We start from the raw sequence: 19255 nt of genomic DNA, 5'->3' as shown, positions 1-19255 counted from the left end.
CCCCTATTTTTTTTTTCATTCAGCAGTTGTCTACTTCAGTAACTCAGAAAGATTTCCCACGGTACCAGAAGTTACACAAGAGGAGTCTTAACACCCTCTACAATTATAACCTTAGGTCCTGACTCTGCAGTCTCCTCCAAGCTGACAAGACAGTAAGAGCAGGCCTTCCAGTTCTATAATCTGGAAGTAAGGAAAGAAAAAATACTTAAGAACATGTATCTCCCTGTTCAGCACAGGTTATATATCTCTCTGTGTGTCAAAATCCCTTCAAACTCCAGATCTGCTCCTGTTGAAGTGACACCATGGTTCTGAGGAGAGTGACATGACTCACATCCTCAGCTCATGGGGTCCTGGAGTCAGTTCTGGTGACAATGGAAAGGAAGGAGATTATGTGCACATTTGGTGTTGTGTACAGAAGTCAACCCATTGAATACAAAAACAACAGGGCTAGAATGTTGGGATCTCTGCTATTGCCTTGCCACCATACACCAGGAAAAGCTGAGTTTTCACTTGTCCCCCTACCTCGACACCTACTGGAAGCAGTGAGAGGAATCAGTAGGAGGGATCCCATTAGCATCTTGGGCATTAAACAGGATAAATGTCTGCTACTCCCTTCGTTCCCACCTTTATCCAGCTCCACTGATCCATCAGGTTCCTCAACACAGGGGTGAATTTCACCTGAAGAGAGTGAAGCCTTCAACATGACAGCAACACTGCAGTCAGAAATCCTGCTTTAAATGTAATTGGGGACTGGAGCTGGAAAGCTTTTGTATATTTGCTAATGAGCATCTTCTTTTTAGACGCAGAAAGTACAAAAGAATCTCTGCAAATAATTAAACACCCTAATTCTGGATTATCTCTGATTAATGAAGAGGAATACGCAGTATCTCAGGAGCCCGGGAATGCTGGGCTGCGATTATGTCATAATTGATCCCTATTGTTTCCAACTGAAGTTTATCTATCTAATTTTCTCATGATTGTCTCCTCTCAGCTCCTTATAAATTAGATCCAACTATTAGCAACAATCGTTGTGCTTTTCCTGAAATAGACTCTGAGCATAGTGCTGAGCGGGTAATGCAAAGTGAAGGGTTCCTAACTGTAAGCTAATTTCATGTGTGTGTATTATTTTTAGAGGGGGCTATCACTACTTTCTTCAATCTCACTTCTATCAGCCTGCAGTGATGATTTCGGGGACCTTTGAGGCTCATTCTTCTAGTCTGCAAGTGGAGTGTTCTAATGTTTCACTTTTCACCCTGCACTGTATAGATCCATAAGGGTGTGTGGACCTTCTAAAGATGCTACAAAGGGAATAAAGGAGAGACGTCCCATTGTCAGGACTGGCATCCCCTGTGCAGCGACCTGCACCCCTTCAGGGAGACAGCTAGAGCATTGCAAATTGATTAAAAGCTCAAAAGTCTTTGGTAGTAATAGAAGGGATGGAAGCCCTCTCAGATCTCTCCCAATCTGTTCCAAAAACTGCCTTAGCATATGGAAATTACTCTTCCTTTCTCTGAGTCAGTTTGCTTGTAGCTAAGAGTGTTAGCAATACTTTCCTCCACTCTAGTGGTGCATGTGACCCTTTGAAGTGTTGATCATTTCTGTACTCTAGCACATATTTATAAATGCACTTTTCTGCCCTAAAAGCTTACATAAGAGTTCAGTGCAAGATTCCTCACATGGCAATGCAGGCCAGAGAGTCATTGCATACATTTCTCTAATGTCCAGAGGAGAACGCCTATACAGGCACTGGCTGTGCAACAAAGAAAGATTAAGATTCAAATTTTGGTGGTGACAAGATGGTAATCAACACATGCGGATCTCTCCCATCCCTGCTTTTTCATCAGAAGCTGTCTCATGCTTTGTCAGACCAAAGCTGCTTGGAGCCAAGACAAGCTCTAAGCAGTCTGTCATTGAGCTCTACCAGACAGTGATGTGATAAGGTACCTTTTGGGTTTGGAGTAACCTGAGTGCCTTCTGTACATTTTGCTTGTGTTTGTTTCTAACAAGTATGTGTAACTTTCTGCTAATTTTTATACACTTCCTTACTGTTTCTCATGACCCCAGAGGGAGGAGCATTCAGCATTGAGTTCAATACAAATAAAAGACAATTTTTTCTCACCCAATAAATTGTAAAATTGCACAACACTCTGCATGGGAAGCTGTGGAGGCCAAAACATAAGTGGATTCAAAATGTACTTGGTAAGTTTGATTCTATCAGTGCCCATTACAAGCAGCATGAGAATTCTGGATGCAGTTTTGCCTTAAAGGGACCCCAGGCTGCTGATGACTGGACTTTGGAAAGGAACAACCAGGAGTACATTTGCTTGTTATACTTTCTTTACAACCATCTTTATCGTCCAGTGTTGAGGACAGGACACTCAGCTAGATGGACTTTCACAGTATCCATGCAACCTTTCTTACATTCTTCTTTTTCTTCTTCCAGGGTGTGCATTTGTGAAATATTCTTCACATGCAGAGGCCCAAGCAGCCATCAATGCCTTGCATGGCAGCCAGACAATGCCGGTAAGTAGTTCTGTTACACGGGCAAGTGCAGATTGATCCAGCCTTTGCTTCCCTGTGGCCTAATTAAGGAGGAGGGATGATTTATCTATGTTTTGCAACTCATTTTCTGGTAAGGATGGATAACAGCTCAGGCGTGCATGGCCTTGGCTGTGCTCCATCAGTGGAAAGGCCAGGAGGACACTGTCATTTCACAAGGGTGCAGAACCCTAACAGGTACTGTGTTCTGTCACCAGCAGTTTTGATGCCCTGAAAAAAAAAAAAAAAAAAAAAGACAGTTGGTTCACAGATACCAAAAACATTGGGTTAAACTCAGCATGAGTGTAACCTTTCAAGTTTCAGAGGGATGAATCATGTAGAAACTTGTGTTTAAGGGCTTTTTATTTCCTGTCCCCAAAGAGTCCCTGACTCTAGGTGAATGATAAAGAACATTTTGACAGCATTCAGTAGAGAGCAGCGTGTTCATGGGATGACACTAGAAACTAGAGACAAATCGCACGGTGATGGGCACCTCTCACTGCTACTACAAAAGTGCCTACCTAGGCATAAATGTGGTCCCCTACCTCCAACTTTTGAAAGACAGTCAGATCTTCCAGGAAACATTTGAGTGATCAGTTCACTTAGACAAATATCTAGTAATATGGGGTTTCAAGCCTGATAGTTCAGGAAAGTAGAAGTGAAGATGTATTTTTGATGCAAAATTATAATTGTACACCGTCACACAGACCCAGAGGAATGTAAGGCATTCCACTGTCAGCAGGGAAAGACAATCTGGTCCAACATGGTTTGGTTTATTATAATAGTATATTATTTTTATTACTAATTATTCACAGCGTAAATCATGAAAGGCTAAGAAGCATGCCTACAACTTGGAAAGTATACAAGAAAGATCAATAAAAAATATTTAAGAGTGTAAAATTTCCCTTTCAATAAGAGACTCTAATGTAAATTCATGAATTTATCAAAATAAGTTCAAAGTGGGCCTGGCAGATTTTCTCTAGATCTTTGCAGGGACAAAAATGGAAATTTCTTTACAGGAGAAAAGATTCCTAAAAGTAGCAAATCTTCAAGATCTCATTATTTGGAACTACATCTTAGACAAATCAGTTTAAAAATGGTGCATGTTTACCAGTGATACTACTAAAGAAAAAATCTCCTTAAAGATAGAGGTCTCAATTTTTTTAAGTATTACAATATTTTTAGTAGTCTCTTCCTAAAAGGTTCCTTCTAACAAAATCAGATGTTGGGCTTGATGCTGACATTCCATAGTGAAATATTATGGTCCTAAGACAGGTCAAAGACGTACTTTTACTGACTTTTTCTCATACTTTGACACAAAGTGATAGTGTCTATAAACTGACAACAGGAATTGCAGTTTCATAGAGTGTGGTATCACAAAAAAGCGTAATAAAAAGACAGTCCCTGTCCCAAAAATCTTGCAAACTCATGTGGCAGAGGTGAGAGGAAGACAGGAGAAAACAGACAAAACCCAAGGAGAGTTGAAAATTTTATCTAGATCTAGTATACCCAAATATCCTTATGTTTCCCTAGCCCTTATCCTTCCTACTTTCAGCACACTTTAGATAAGAAGAAAACACTCATCTGTTGACCCTCTGGGAACAAATTTCTGTTCCGTCCTGCTGATATCAACTGATCTTAGGATGTGCAAAACAATGAAGAATTTGGCCATTTCATGGGTCAGTTTTTTATGGGACAATTTATTCTGTTGACTTATTTGATTCAAATACCTGTTATGGAAATGTTCTTAAATAACCAGATCTGGGCATCTGAAAAAGCATCACAATTTAATTCTTACTAACTGCACATCCCAGGCTTACAATCAAGTTTCCATGGCTTGACAAGTGTCCATGAACTGGCTGAACTTCAGCTGCAGTCCACATACCTACTCTTATTTCACAGGAAAAGCAAGTAGAATATTATTAATTTTATGTTCTTCATTGTAAGCTAAGTTATGTGGTGTTGTTTTGTACTTCCCATGAGCTGTCAGCAAACACACAAGAAGTTACTCTGGCTCAGCAAACTAGTGAGAACCTGTCAAGTGACCACCACTTGATCAAGACATGGAGCACAGACTGTTTTTCCCACTGACCCTCAAAATTTCTAAGACGCTTTGAATGAGATGGGCCAAATCCTGCAAGCGATCTCTGTTCCCATTCTCATTTTCATGGTGCTTCAAGGTGCTTTCATGCAGCTTCTTTCAGGGTTTGGATGTTCACAGAGAAATGCAGCCACCTCGTGGTGAGATGCCGATGTAGCCTTCGTCATTGGAAAGGAGGGGTGTATTCCTGCCATCTTCCATCAGTCCCCCCTCCCATTTCTCTCACCATTAGGAGTAGCCTTTTTTGTCCGGCTGCAATGCCAGCTCAAACTTGTTCCTGTGGTTCAGCCAATTTAAACGTCTCTTGCCTTGTCCTCGTGTACTACCAACGGGGCATCCATCATCATTCTTGTCAGGTCTCAAGACGTTCGTTCCTGCAGCAGACTCCTGTTTCTCCACAGCTGTCAGGATTATTGCTCTACTGTGACTTCCTGTTCACACAACATATGTTGCCTAATAGTTTCAAAAGGCAACTTTCTTTTATGAAAGTTTGGGGTTTGGTGGGGGGTTTTTTTATTAACCTTTCCTTGGACAGGTGCCTGACCACCATCCGTCACAAGCCCACTTCTCTATTGAAGTCATTTGTTTCTCCTAAGGGCCCACCAAACAGATCTACAGCTTTCTGATTTTCACACAATCACTTGCTTTTAGAAATAACTTTCCCAAAATCCCTTACTTCTGAGCAGGCTGAAAGTTCCTTCTGTATCTGCCTGTCAAGAGAACTTTATGGGGTCTTTTTAAATCATATTGCCTATCAACTCAACAGCTTTACAACAGTGTATTACTTGACCTCCATGTCCTCCTTTGTGAGAGATCATAATTTTCATGTACTTTTGCATGTATTTATAACAATTATATGCCCTGTACTTTTAGCTTTGGTTACTCTGTCGCCTCCTGTCTCTCTTCCCCATCCGTATGGGGGCATAAACAGGTCTCTTCACATGACTCATTTCCCTTCCTCATCCAAGCCTTGTCCCTATCAGCCTTATCCACCAACACAAATTCAGTTACTATTTCTATAGTGACAGCTTGCAGATCTAACTTCTCTATTGCAGGACTGACTCCTGTACAACTAAAATCTTGGCCTGTCTTTCCATCATCTCCTAGTGGATATCTAGCTGTCAGATCAAGCCCAATATGTATAAAACAGAGCTCTTGAACTTTTCCTCTCAAACCCCGTCTCCTCTCTCCTCCGCCTCCATTCTCAGTCACTGTGGACATTACCATGATCCTACATGTCAGTCATGCTCCTACCTAGACATCATCTTCAACATGGTTTTCTCCTTCTCTCCCTGTCTTCATATCTGGACAACAGCCAAATGTTGAAGGATCGTTCTGCACAACACATCTAACAGATCTAAGATACGGTCTTGTCCATCCACCCACTCAGAACAAACTCTCCTCCACATTTCAGCATACATACCTAAATTGTAGCAGCCTTTATCCTACCCAGAAAGTACACAGGGTTAAAAACTATACTACTGTTGCACCTTTTTCACCATCTCACACACTGTGGCACCTCAGAATTTATTTTGTTATGAATTAATTCCTAGAAGGGGTAGAACAGTACTGTTACCTACATTTTCTGCATAGAGGTGAGAAGAAATAAAGAGTGTGATTCATTTGATTTAGCTTTAACAGTCTAGAAGTTTGTAATCTATTCTGAAGAACTTCTAGGATTCCTACAGAAAGGAGAAAGAGAGACATTTATAGAGATTTGTGCATTCTTCCCTTTATCTATCTGTGTTAGGATGGGCTAAATCACCTTCTGAGGGTGCCTGTCCCTTTCATTAATTGTAATAGAGATCTCCATAATGGCATTAGACTGAATACCTGAGGTGGGACTCATCTCACCTAATTGGGGACATCCAGAAGCTAAAGAACTATGTCTGAGGTTGTCATCTAAGTGTTTGTCATTTAAGTTTCTACTATAAACAACAGAGAGAAATAGATACCTCTGGAGGAATTTTATTTTACAGAATAGATTTTGAAACCTGTCAAAAGAAAAGCCAAATAGGTGTCAGATTCCTATGGCCTGCCAGTTCCAAAATAGTGGTTCTTCACCTGAAGTGCAGTTTAGAATGAAAAAGAACCCACACTGCTTAACCACAAAAGAACACCTGCTTCCTGCAGTTGTCTCAGAGTCTACAACTGCCTTTACTCACCAGAGATACACTCTTGCCACCCCAAAATCTTTCTGCTGCACTTGTTGCTTCCACAATAATCCTGCTGGAGTAAAGATCAAGGGTGACTCTACACCAGCTGACATTAACCACCTACAATCAGATATTAAAGGTTTTCACTTGGCCTCTTCTCTGATGGTGATTCCTCCCACATAGTTCAGACATGTAGTTTAAGATTACCTGACTGAGCCATGGAGACATCTGCCTCTTCGTTGAGTGTGCAGACTTAGAGTAGACACTTAATTTCATGTCCAATGGAAGGGGAGCTGAATCCTGTTCTGGGTGTTTGCTGTCCAACTGAAGCAATTTGGAATGCAGAAACCTGGCATCCTGCATCTGAGTTCTCTAACTCCTGATCCATTAGGTGTATTGTGAACTTGCCCAACACTATGTTCATTCTTTATCTTTCTTTAATTAATGAAATTTAAGGCCATTAAGACCTCCAGAACCCTGTAAGGTGGCTTCTCCCATCACACAGGCCAAATCCTCTTTTGTTTTACTATAGAAGTCTGCAACAGCTTCGTCAAACCACAGCATTTCTTCTGTGTCCAGGCAATAGCATCCCAAGTCTATCTCTGCCTGGTTGAACATCTTCCATGAAAATTACTTTTTGGATAGAATCCTTGGTTTTGTGAAAAGAAAGGAAAATGTGAGACTTGGATACAAGCACTGAGCAGATGTCTGCCTTTCAGAGAAAGATTCAACTTAGTTGAACTTAAAAAAAAAAAAAGTGCTGCAGCCCAAAACTTTGTTAACTTGGGGGCTTTCATTTCAACATTTTTCTGTGCAGCTCTTATAAACACAAATGACAAAAATAACTTCAAATCTCTATTCAGGAACCACCTATATCAAACTAGTGCTCACTGTTGTTAGGTGACAGACTGATCAGGTCTTTAATTGTTGTATTTAATTTATTTTTTATTAATCAAAAAAATATGAATGACATAACACCTAGAACAAGGTTGACTTCGAGCCTCCTCCCACCAGGTTCTTTGGAAGTCCACCCATAACACTGAAATTCCCAGCCAAACATTATTAATAGTCAGGTGAAGGGATTCTCTTCCTGTATTATACAGTGTGCTATCTATCCTCTCATACCATAAGAGATTTTTGCTGTTAATTAAGCTGGAGGAAATTTTCACCTATTTAGTTTACCAAGCAAGAGTGACTTAAATATGAGATTGACAAAAATTGCCCCAAAACCAAGTGTCTTTGTCAATATGTCATGTGCAGTGGCCCTCTTCCAAACTAATGGCAAATGGGGTACCGGTTCTCATCTTCCTGAGTTTGGATGCTCAAGCACCGCATCAAAGAAACCAACTCTGGCTCATGTTTATGACTGCTATTATTATTGCTGTGCATTCCTACTGTGAAGTTACGACTTTACAAAACACTGTGAAGTTGCCTTCAGACACAGTCCCATTACAGAAACTGGCCGAGCAGCTGTTCTCACCCCCTGTCAACACAGCAGAGGAATATTTAGGTGAATTAGGGATGGAAGGGAAAGCAGTGAGAGTCTGCAGAAGGAGCTCTGAGCAGGTGGAGGAAAGATGGAAAATAGGCCTTTGTGGGCATGATGAAGTTGTAGCCCGGGTGCCTCGCTTGCAGAGCGGCGGGGAAGCGGCTGTTATTATGTGTGCACGCTGGCACCAAAGCGCTGAGTCGGCAGAAACTCCCTGGGAGGAGCAGCGTGGCGGCTCTGGTGAGTGGGGGGCCACAATGCCGTAGATCAGCTGAGGTATTTTTAACAATTATTTTGATATAAACAGCTCTGAACTTGAGGAGCTCCATGTAAATGGGAAGCAGTGGGGCTTGTAATTAGATTTGTGTACACTTTCATAAATTGCTGGGAAACATCAAAGCCGTGATAGAAGGCTGTGGTGCACTTTATTTCCTTCTTCTGTTCTTCTGTTAATTGAATGGTTGATGTGTGGATAGGAAGTGTTGGCTTCGCGGAGTACTATTTACAGACCCGCTGACAGCTGCACTGTGAAAATTAACAGGAACAGAGCAGCCTCTGTCACAGCTCTTCCCATGAGGGACTTGCTTCAAATTGGATCATTTCTTTCATAGGAGAAACTTTCCTTGTCTCTCCTCCCTTCTTTGCAAATACGCACACACATCCAGCTACACACTCCCCTTCTCCTTTCAGGCTCATGGCAGTCTTTAGTGCTCGGAAGGAGGGTTTGTCATTTCTACAAAGTTGGGGGAGTTCATCTGCAGTTCAAAACTTGTAGCATATTCCACTTCCAGCAAGACAAATCTTCAGGAAGTCAGACAAATCTGTGAGCCAGGTGTGTGGAGCCACAGCTTCGTGTTTGTAGGTCTCACCTCAACAGGAACATGATCTTCACCCTCTTAGAAACTCTAGCAGATTTCCTCTCAGACTACTACTGTTGTAAATGTGGTTATTGCAGATCTTACATGGAATTGCTGTGTGCTAAGCACCATGCAAACCTCTTACAGGAAAGTTCCCATGCTCAGCAGCTTACCAACTAAAGGCCAGGGCTGACCTGGCTAAATTACATCAAAGTGTTGGTCAAAGTATAAAACTTTGAGGTCATCTGTAGTCTTATCACCTACACTTCTCTTACAGTTGATGGAGACAGACTAGCCCCCCAGAGAGATATCTGTATGTCTTAAAAAATTGGTGGTTTAGAATAGATACCCAAAAGGTTGCAATTAGGTCATCCTAATGTCCCTCTGAGGGACAATACTCAAGAGATAAGCAAAAGAAACAACAATACAATGTTTGGGAATGAACTGATCTTACACACAATTAATCAGTATATTTAGCTAGTTTGTAGCCAAAGTCACAGCAATTCTTGTTCCTCATCCCCATAGAGAAGTAATAACCAGTGAATACCTGAGCATCTAAATCTTAATATTTACTTAAATCTGGACATCATAGAATTAAGGTCAACCTTGAAGCCATTAGTCTACCACCTCACTTCCCAAGGGTGTCTTCAAAATATCCAGGTAAAATAAACAGAACCTTAGACAAACTCATAATACAAATAGATAACAATTAAACAGACCATGATTCAGAGTATCAATTAACCAACAAAATTTACTCTCATTGAGATTCCAGTATGGGCTCAAGTTCTCAGTTAATATAAGCCACCTTGTGACAGTCAGTAGAGAGATAGAGAGTCACTGACCCCCTCAGGCTGTCAGGGTAAATAGGAAATGGGAAAGTCATTAGACTTTAGCATTACATGAACACAGAAACATAAAGTGGGGATTTTAAAAGGTAATTCCAGGTGAAAGTTGGTGACAGTCCAGTATCTAAATGCCTTTCATGCCTTGCAGCTGAATATGCCCTAAAGTTACTTGCCCAAAGTGGCAAAGTCTGGGGCAGAGTGAAATATCATCAGTGAAAGCTCATCTGCTCAAATTAATGCAGAAGGCTGAGGCCTTGTTTTACACTGTTGATGTTGGAGAATCTGATGGAAGAGAATGGAGATGTCAACTCAGACCCATTTTTTTGCCTTTTCACTGTTGATCTTCTGCTCTTTAAAGAACACACACTCCATGCAATGTCTGTGTAACACACAGACTGGCTTTAACTCAGGGCAAGGCACAGCACACCCATTCCTTCTATTAAAAAATAATAATGCATTAGGAACCCATTCATAACTCACCAGGAGCAGCCCTGGCCCTCCTTCCAGTAATGAATGATTTTTATGAATATGCTACCTAAACACCATTTATAAAGTCATGTGTTGTCCTTTGGGATGAAAGAAGCAATGGATGTGTAATACCTGGATGTTAATTTGCAGTCATCTCTTCCATCAAAATCCAATGGCTCTTGATAGCTCAGCCTTGTTTTCCTTTGGGCAGCTGGTTCTGGCCAGAGGGGGACTAAGGTTCACAGACCATCCCACCCCACTGCTGCCACCAGGAGACCTGATTCTACAACCTTTGGGCCAGTAGTTTACCAGTGTTACCATAATTTCCCTTAATTCTTTCCATAAAAGATAAGATCATAGGACCGTGTTCCCTGCCTATCACCTTGTTCCATAAAAGAACTAATAAATCACATGATTCTGGGTCCCAGAATAGAAATCCAGGCAGCCCGGCTGCCTGACAGGGGGTATGAATCATACTGGCGCCAAAGATGGCCTTTACTTCTCGAGTCACATCTCTGTAGTCGTGCAGGCATCTGGCAGGACAGTGAAGAGACCCATGGGATATGGCAGGGTTCACTTGCTGGCTTCTCCCAGCTTTCTTGTTCCCTCCGAACTGCAGCATTCATTCCTTCCAAATGGGATAAAAGGGATAACTGCTTGTGAGCTGCATGGCCTCACTCCAGACAAAAAGATTTAATTGGCACCATAATGTCTCTTTACGGGTCCAGGGGGAGTTGGGAACTAAATCAACAGCTGTGGAGGCAGCTGGGGGAAAGCAGGAGCAGGACTGTGCCACTGCTGAGTGGTGCCCAAGTCCTGGTGCCGGCAGCAGTCCCTCCGAGGCTTGCTAAGTTCAACACTTGTCTCATCTGGATGATATTAGGACTTGCAGGAGCTAAAATAATTCGCAAGCACTGACCTTTCTGGGATATCAGAGACATTGATAAGCCTCCAGCCTGAGAGGCATAAAATGCTCCTTACCTGGCAGGGGTGTTGCTAGCCTGTTGAAGGGAGCTCCACTGGGCATCATGACCTTCCTATAACAAGGATGTTCTCTTCCCACTGTGGAGAGGAACAAAGATGTCAGCATTAGGTCTTTACCTCTCTGTTTGCTTTGGGGGGAGTTTCTTTCCCCCTCTTCCCTTCCTCTTTCTTTTGCTCCAAAGCTCGGTGGGATCTTCCTTTTGATTTAACTGGGCTCTGCATCAACATTAAATCACTCCAGATGCTTCTGTTTTTTTCCCTTTAATCCACCCCTTCCCAGCCCTGCTCAGGTGTGTGGTCTGGATTGATAACATATATTCTAGTAAGGAAAACAAAGACCTTAGTAATTGGTAGATTGCAATCCCTTTCTAAAACATAGCTGGCATTAAGTAATTCAGTAGCTATTACCCCAATTGGTTTTGCAAAGATCAAAATTATTTTTTAAAGGGCAAAGATGTATTTAGATCAAAACAATAACTTTCAGATAAGACCCTCAATAGAAGACTGCACAAATTCACAGATGCAAAGCCTCCTACCAGACATGAATGTCTTTGCCTCGGATGTCCCCTGGCAAGTGAAATCAGATAGGAGAATATGCATGACTTCCCATCCCAAAGGTCTGTGTGGTATTCACAGGAATAGTGGTTGTGAAGACTCAGCAGCAAGGAGACACGTTTCAGTCTTGGTAGAGTGAAATGAAGTAAGGGCAGATCCTTCAGCATAAACCAACTTCCTATTCCACCAAAACCAGCAGATCTTCAATGAGTTCACACCATCTTATAGCTTCAGTTAGCCACTTTTTTCACCATGATAAAACATGGGTGATACCTCCCTGCAAGCAGAATCATTTATCAATTAATAATCCTATGGTTGTACAGTGCTTGGAGATCTTCAGTTTAAATACGCTGCAAAATGCTTTACACCATGACAGCCTGGAGTCATACAGCATGACAGTGATCTGGGATGCCCAGTCATGTGCAGCGTGTTTGTAACTCAGTGCCACTGAAGTGTTCTTTTATGTCACATGCACAGTTGAAATGTATCTGCCCAGCTCGCCAGCTCGTCCTCAACATCTGTTTCTTTCCAAGTCATCTTAAGCTGTTCAAGTCCTTAACCTGAACTGCCAAGGAAGAGAGTGGAGCTCATGTGGGCAGAGTTCTGAAGCATCACAGGCTCAATACCTGGTTGTGATGCTGCCTTGCTGTGACAATAGACATTTCACTTTATGGCTCTGGAGTTATTCCACTTCTCTTATTTTCATCCTTGCCTATTTAGCTAGAAAGAGAGATCATTTGGATACTAGCTTTCATGGGGCTCTATGCTGCAGCTACCAAACATTTTCTTAATAGTAATACTAATTTATAAAAAATTTATATCAAATCATCATTTGTTGTCATCAGAATATTTTCAGAAAAATGTATATTTATAGTAGTTACAGAACTAAACATATCTTATCTTCCAAACCATGTTACTTTTACTCAGAAAGGGAAACCTAAAATATTTTCTTTTCAATTCTGGATTTTAAGTTTTTTCAAATAGACAAGACTGAATTATTTATTTTCTGAACTGAATTATTTCATATTCCTAAATAGCAAGTAAGGATTTCCAGTCTGTTGGTATAACAACACTTTCCACTTCATAATGTATTAAGGAAGGTGAATGATTCTGTGAGGACTTTTATCATCCATAGACTGAGCTGAAAAATGAGGAGCTGCTTGAAGAACTCTGCTTTGAAGTTTAGGTTGTTTGGATATCTGGTTTTGATTTGAGGGGCATACTAATACCAACTACATATTGAGTTCCTCCTAATTAGAATTGGGTACAGAGCCACCAGGAGTCAATGATTCTGTTGCCCTATGGAAAGCAATAACTTTAGCTCAGAGAGACACCTGCTAAGTAGTGTATGGGCAAGTAAAACCTAAATCAAGCTTCCACTCCAAATAAATTATAGCTCTGGAGACCTGTGAAGGGAAAGTACCTGCAGCAACTCTCTCTGCTTAGACACTACATGAAGAATCCCCTCTACCAAGGGAGCATCATCATCAAAGGGTCTGTCACTCCAGCCCTGGATGAATGTCTCCTTTCCCCACTTCGTCTCTGTCACTCTCATAACAGGTGTGTCTAAACCAGCTCTCAGGACTGAACAGTGGAAATCTTTCCTACTGACTGCCATCCTACTCATCTTTCAGATGAGACATGAAATTGAAGCCCTGAGTACAGAAAAACATCACATATTTCACAAGAGGGGAGGGATGTTAGTTCTGGTCTTCTGGCCATCTTCCAGCATGGGTAATTACATTTCTACCTAACTAAAATTCCCTCTGCTCTACGGTTTTAATTGGACAGTAGTTTCTTTTTTGCTTGTCTAAAATCCCAGGTTGGGGTCAAACCCCCGCTGGCTAATTCAGCAGCCCTATTTTCAGTAGAGCTACACAGGTATTTCCAAAAAGAAATCTGGTTTTGTTTTCAAATTTAGGAGTCATCATACCAAATGGCCTGATCTGACAGAGCCCAAAGCAAAGAAATCCTCCTTTTGGCTTTCGGGCCCTAACATCAAGGATCCTTGTGTGAAAATACCACCTTGAATGCCTTGCTGAAGGTCAGCATCCTCACAGCTCTGTTTTGTAGTCACAAAAGGAGTGCTAAGACAAAATTTCCAGCACAAACAACCCCATTCACATGGTGACACTTAGGAAGGTAGTCTGATTGCCCAAATGAGAAGTATCCAACAGCACCTATTCATTTAAGCATCTTAGCTGGTGTGCACATCTGGCATTTTGGAAGGTACTTAATAGGATCTGCACATTCAGATCTCTTATACTCAAGAGCTTTAATCACTAGAACTTTAACATAATGTCTTTTTTTAAATATTTTTTTGACCAGAACTTTTAATTGGCTCCCTTTGAGCTACCCAAGATATAAAAGTCCACCTGTATGAGAGAGACACCTTTGCAGTAAAGTACTTGAGTGTATGCTTACCTCCAATAGGACATTCACTAAGCTTAAAGTGAAACATGATTTAATGGCTTTGGTGAATTAGGCCCAAATTCATCAGTTTTGCAAGAAAAAGATGTCTAACCACCTGTAGAGATCAGTAACATATTGAGTCAGAGGAGACTTATAGGGCTGACAGGAAAAGAAAATTCAGACATATATTCTGCAAGGAAACATCTTCACAAAACTTTTCCTATGAATATTGTTCTAGGGAGAAGCAACTTTTCCAGAAGCCATGCAGTATTATCTGGTCTCCCAAAAAGCTTTTGCTTAATTTGTGTATACACTGAATTTGAAAGGCCATAACTAATGGGAAACAGTCCCAACAACCAGGCAAAAGATTTGTTTTCCTTTGCCTTTAAATGAAATATCAATGGATGGATATTTTATTTTTAGTTGAATATGAAATTTCACAAGCAACCTGTCAAGTTCCCATTTTCAAGAATTACTTTATTTCACACGTCAAGACAGGCTGGGAAATTAGGTTTTCCCACAGAGGACTCTGATTAGGGATTACAAAGTGAGTGTGGCACAGAGTGATTTTTCCTCCATCTTTTCCCTCACCCCACCAGCGTGGAGCACATCTGACTCTGCTGACTAAGGGGAGCAATTCATTACCGTGCATGGAAGAGGGACAGGAAACAAGATAGTCATATTAAGTAGACTTGCTGGCCCAAGAGAGAATAGGGAAAGCATAATAATACTTAGCCCTTATATGATTCTTTTCATCAGTAGATATCAAAGCACTTGAAAAAGGAGGTTGATTTGATGGGAAAGGAGATAAATGCCAGTTCCAAGTAGCCTATTGCAGAGGTGCCAGCAGGAATGCTCACTTTCATATAGTCTCTTTTGATTGTGGATCTGTCAGGTAGAGAAATAAACAGGTCCTTCCCTCAGTAAAATGCAGAATTAACACACAGATCTCAAAGTACATTTCAAATATTATTGACTTACCCACTGTAATTCTCTTGGGGTTTGGCAAAATGTAAGGTCCAGTCCAACAAGCGGAGAGAGCAAGAGGGATATTATGTATTACTAATAAATGACTGAGCAGACAAGATCTATTGCCTTTGTCAGCAGACAACAGCTGATTTACACCACGGTTTAACTGTTTGTGGAAGCAATAAATAGTCCAGATGAAAGGCTCCGCAGTTTTTACCCCATGGAAAATCTGGCCCGTTCTGGGGCATTTCTAATGTTATCCAGTGGATTAGTAGGAGTCACTGGAGTAGAAAGCAGTCTTGTTCTGCTGTAGATGAACAACATTGTTTGGTTACTCTGCTAAAAATCCTACACTGGGTGATCTGATAGAGTTTACTGCCTGATTTCCTTTGGGTCACATGAAAGGGCTGCAAATGAGAAACCACGTACAAAAAGTATCAGTCCCAACCTCAGTCTTCAGATTCAAGAGCAATGCAGTATCTGTACTGCGCCCCACTGCAGGACACTTAAAAAACCCTTCTTTGTCTCCTCTTTTTTGTAGTATGTGCTCTAACTTGTTTCTATTTGCCAATGGCCTTTCTGCCCTGTGTATATAATAGTGATGTTCAAAGAGGCCTGAAGTCCTGCTGCGACAGGCAACCCAGAAAAACATCTCATAAGTGGCAGTCTTAGATCCCATTGGGTCAAATAGCTGCTGTGCAGTCAGTATGACTCACATCAGGAGGGAAGAACACTCCAGGGGCAAGAACTTCATGTGGAGATTACCCATGTTTTCATGATGCTATGTACAATAACAGCTTGGTTTTCAACAGTGCGAGGCATCAGCAATTTCCTGAGGCAGTTCTCTGGCCTCAAGACTTTGGGGGCAGATAGAGACAGAAAGAAAAGGGGAAGGAAGAAGACACCAACTTATTTACACGCCTCTGTCCTGCTAACAGGACACATCTTCAAAACCCATTTGCAAGATAGATATTTATTCACATTATTCAGTTTCAAAATCCTCCAAGCTGCATTGTGCCCACCACACTGCAGATTCTGCTCTGCAAATCACAACAGCAGTTCTGAACAGCCCAATCTGCTGTAGACCAGTGCCTCCCTCCAAATAGGTTTAAATCATTAGATTCAGGTTACCAAACAGTCTCTTGGATCAGGGTTAATTAAATGAGTGTTGAAATCTAATTAAGGACTGGTCCAGGTGATAATTAGCAGGAAATGTATGCATTAAAATATTCATTTGTCAATGAGCTGCAATTAAGAGTGTGATTTGGGGAAGGATCAATAACTACATCATGTGATCTAAAAAAATGAAAAGTCTCCCAGCCTTGAGCAGAAATGCAGAGGAATTTTGGCTAGATATTTTTTCCTTCCCTTCCCCCATTCGTTGCTTTCTATTTTGCTCTTATAGTAACTTCTGAAGACTTCTCTCTACCCTTGAATAGAGTATTCATCTCTCCATCCCTTTCTTTTCCTAAAGCACTTCTTTCAACCCCTTGCTCTTCACCACATTGTTTGAGTAGGTTACAGATTTACTAGAGAGAGACTAATAGGTCAAAAAGAAAGATTCTTTACCAATGAAAATCACTTCCTTCCAGAACAGGCTGCTAATCCAGGGGAACATTGTTGATTGTGCGGCCTTAGATTGTTTTGGGGTTTTTTTTAGCAAGTGAATTCCTCAAGTCTTTATTCATAACTGAGGATCTGGAGACGTTATTGAATATGCATAGCTTGGACTTATGTATACGTAAATCCATAGTTGTGGTTTACTATGCTATTCCCAATTCATAGCAGAGCTACTCTGCTTTCACTGAGACTATTTTTTCCTGTTTAGAGGTACATAGGGGTGTGTGTAAGCCAGTTAATAACACTACCCCTGTGCAATCCCAGGCAATCCCACCTCTGCTAGAAAAACAAGGGCCCTGAAACAGCCTAGCTCCTCTGGCATAGAGCTGGTCTTCCTCTACTGCCACTGCCAGAGGCTGAGCTGGCAATTTCCCCACTGACTGTATTTCCATGAGTGAATACCAGTGTGTCAAAAGGGAAGCGTACCATGGGAGCGCGATGATTTCAGCTGCTCTTTGTCAGTCTCCTGACAGCTCACCTGCCCATCTCCCCAGGCTCGATGGCAGCCCAGCTCCTGAGACAACTGTCTGCCTGCTGTCGGGGCTGCTGCCAGATCCCCCCCTCCCTTACACCCCTCTTTCCCCAGGGAGACTGTGCTGTGGGGAATCAACCGACCCATGAAGTTAGGACGTCCTTGGAGCCAGACAAAAAAATATCAGTGCCTTCCTTCCTGAGTAGATCTATTTCTTCCCATCTCTGCCTCTACCAGAAATCTAAGAATCACAGTTACTGATCTTTCACCTCATTCTGGGGACAAGAGGGATTACTTTCATTCTCAAAAGCTCTACATTTTTCACAAACTTCTGCAGCCAGCTCTGATGATCATCTGTAGTTCTGCACTGGTACTGAGTGCAGACATAACCCAAACATCATAAAGCTTTCCTGGAAAAGTGTAACATTAAATGTGGGCTCTTCTGTGCTAACCTTTATTTCCTACTGTTCATGGAGAGGAAGCTCAGGTCCATCAGGTACTATTTTTGCTCCCCTAGTTTATCAGTGCTGAAGAGATGCTGCCTTGTGATGAGACATACACTTTGCTCAACATACTGACACTTGTCTCCAAGGCTGGGCATGGATTTCTCACTGGACATGAGGGTTACAAGATACGGCAGTATGAAAGGGTGATCCAGCTCAGGAGGTCTGGCATGAACAGAACTAGTACATTCCGTGAGAATAGATCCGTTCACAAATCCTACCACATTCATCCATGAAAAGCCCCTACATTTTGCTGTACTGAGTTCAGCTCTTTGTCCTCTGATGGTACAACCTGCTGGGTCAGAAGGTGTTCTATATGTTGAAAGAATAAGGCAACAACTTTTGCAGAGAGAACATTAATGACAGCCTGGAGATTTGAATTTTGGAGGAAACTAGGAACCAGGCTGCTGGCCTCAGTCATTCATCCTCCAGGATCCTTTACTTCCTCCCTGGTGCTCTCAGCCTCTTTGCAAAGGTCAAATTCAAAAGGCCTGAGAGGTTACATGGGAAAAAAACAACACCAGCTGGATCCCATGCTACCACATCTGTGTTAGATGTATGGATTGCATGAGACAATGTGTATTGGGCTAATTCCCTTCTGTGTCCCCTTTTGTTTCCTGTCCTGCAGGGAGCCTCTTCAAGCCTGGTGGTGAAGTTTGCGGATACAGACAAGGAGCGTACAATGAGACGCATGCAGCAAATGGCAGGACAAATGGGCATGTTCAACCCCATGGCCATCCAGTTTGGAGCATATGGCGCCTATGCACAGGCAGTAAGTAGAGACACTGGCTCTATGCATGTTCATGGGAATGGGAATAACGCCTAGAACTGCACAGAAGCACATGTGAGCAGAGGAAAAACTGAGCAGAGGAGGAACCAGTGATTTCTATGTTAAACTGGTTACATAATGGGAGCAAACTAAGCCATGCCATCCAGAGCAGACAAGGGCATCTCCCAGGCAAGTCTCACAGGTGCAATTCTAGCAGTAAGTTCACTGTGATAATGTGTGAACCCATGCAAGACACTGCAGATGGGGTCTCAGCCATTGCTGTCAAGTCCAAACACGACTAGCATTTGAGGATTTGGATAAAACAGGCCTGAATTCATCTTATCCTAGTTCTCTGCCCCATGTCAGCACCATCTGGTGCCAAAGAAGGTTTATGGGGGCACAAATACCTTTCTGGCCCTCCTCTGCTCCCAAGCCACGCAGACTGAGCTGAGTGGAGGAGGTGGCTCTGCTCCATTTGTCCAGGCCCCTGCTGTCGCATGCATCATTGCAGGTACCT

At 42.0% G+C, this 19255-nt stretch overlaps 1 protein-coding gene across 10 annotated transcripts in view; it reads left to right on the top strand.

Moving 5' to 3' along the window:
- Nucleotides 1-19255, top strand: part of CELF4 (CUGBP Elav-like family member 4) — a 720508-nt gene that overhangs the window by 616433 nt on the left and 84820 nt on the right. For all 10 annotated transcript variants that reach the window (XM_074811976.1, XM_074811977.1, XM_074811975.1 and 7 more), the window contains 2 exons: nt 2444-2523; nt 18598-18741. In XM_074811976.1, coding sequence (XP_074668077.1) covers nt 2444-2523; nt 18598-18741 — 224 coding nt within the window. The remainder of the gene's footprint in view (nt 1-2443; nt 2524-18597; nt 18742-19255) is intronic.

The sequence above is a fragment of the Strix aluco genome, chromosome Z (assembly GCF_031877795.1).
Source record: "Strix aluco isolate bStrAlu1 chromosome Z, bStrAlu1.hap1, whole genome shotgun sequence".
Taxonomy (NCBI): Eukaryota; Metazoa; Chordata; class Aves; order Strigiformes; family Strigidae; genus Strix; species Strix aluco.
The sequence above is the reverse complement of the archived record's forward strand: the minus strand, read 5'-3'. Positions and strand labels throughout refer to the sequence as shown.